At 30.3% G+C, this 482-nt stretch overlaps 1 protein-coding gene across 3 annotated transcripts in view; it reads left to right on the forward strand.

Moving 5' to 3' along the window:
* The window catches only part of LOC119588745, an 18,758-nt gene extending 18,282 nt beyond the window's left edge, over positions 1-476 (forward strand). For 2 of the 3 annotated variants that reach the window (XM_037937385.1, XM_037937383.1), the window contains exon 9: positions 252-476. In XM_037937385.1, the coding sequence (XP_037793313.1) occupies positions 252-329 (78 nt within the window). In that variant the 3' untranslated portion in view covers positions 330-476. The remainder of the gene's footprint in view (positions 1-251) is intronic. The other variant, XM_037937384.1, reaches the window with a different exon arrangement.
* Positions 477-482: the final 6 nt, after the last annotated feature.

Here is a 482-nt window from a genome sequence, read left to right on the forward strand (position 1 = left end):
CCCATAATACACTGTTTCAGGGAAGTAGAGATTGGGTTATTTGTCTGTTGTTCAGTTAGGAGTTATGTCTTTATCAGCATTTTTACTTCTTTCATGCTCCTTTTTTTTAAGCATTTGAACTTTTATGTCAAATCTTACTATTTGATATAATTGTAGGGTCTGTGATATCTGTCAGGGAGTATTAGATAATCAGAATTCTTAGTCAAAGGATGCTAGAATTTTTGCAATAATTTTATTGTTTCTCATTGCAGATTGTGTACAGAACACATGACCCTTGGCAAATTGTAGCAGCAATCAAGAAAGCTATTAAGAAAAATGGTGGTAATTAAGTTATCAAAAGGTCATATTCTTATGATGACACAGATTTGTTAGTTTTGTTGGTCTCAATAGTATGACTGTTAGTAATATTTTTTTGTTTGTGCAGTAATTGCAATTTATATTTTATTTTTTTCCGGATAGAACATATGCATTTGATATCATTA

Source organism: Penaeus monodon, chromosome 24 (genome assembly GCF_015228065.2).
Source record: "Penaeus monodon isolate SGIC_2016 chromosome 24, NSTDA_Pmon_1, whole genome shotgun sequence".
In the NCBI taxonomy this organism is placed as follows: domain Eukaryota; kingdom Metazoa; phylum Arthropoda; class Malacostraca; order Decapoda; family Penaeidae; genus Penaeus; species Penaeus monodon.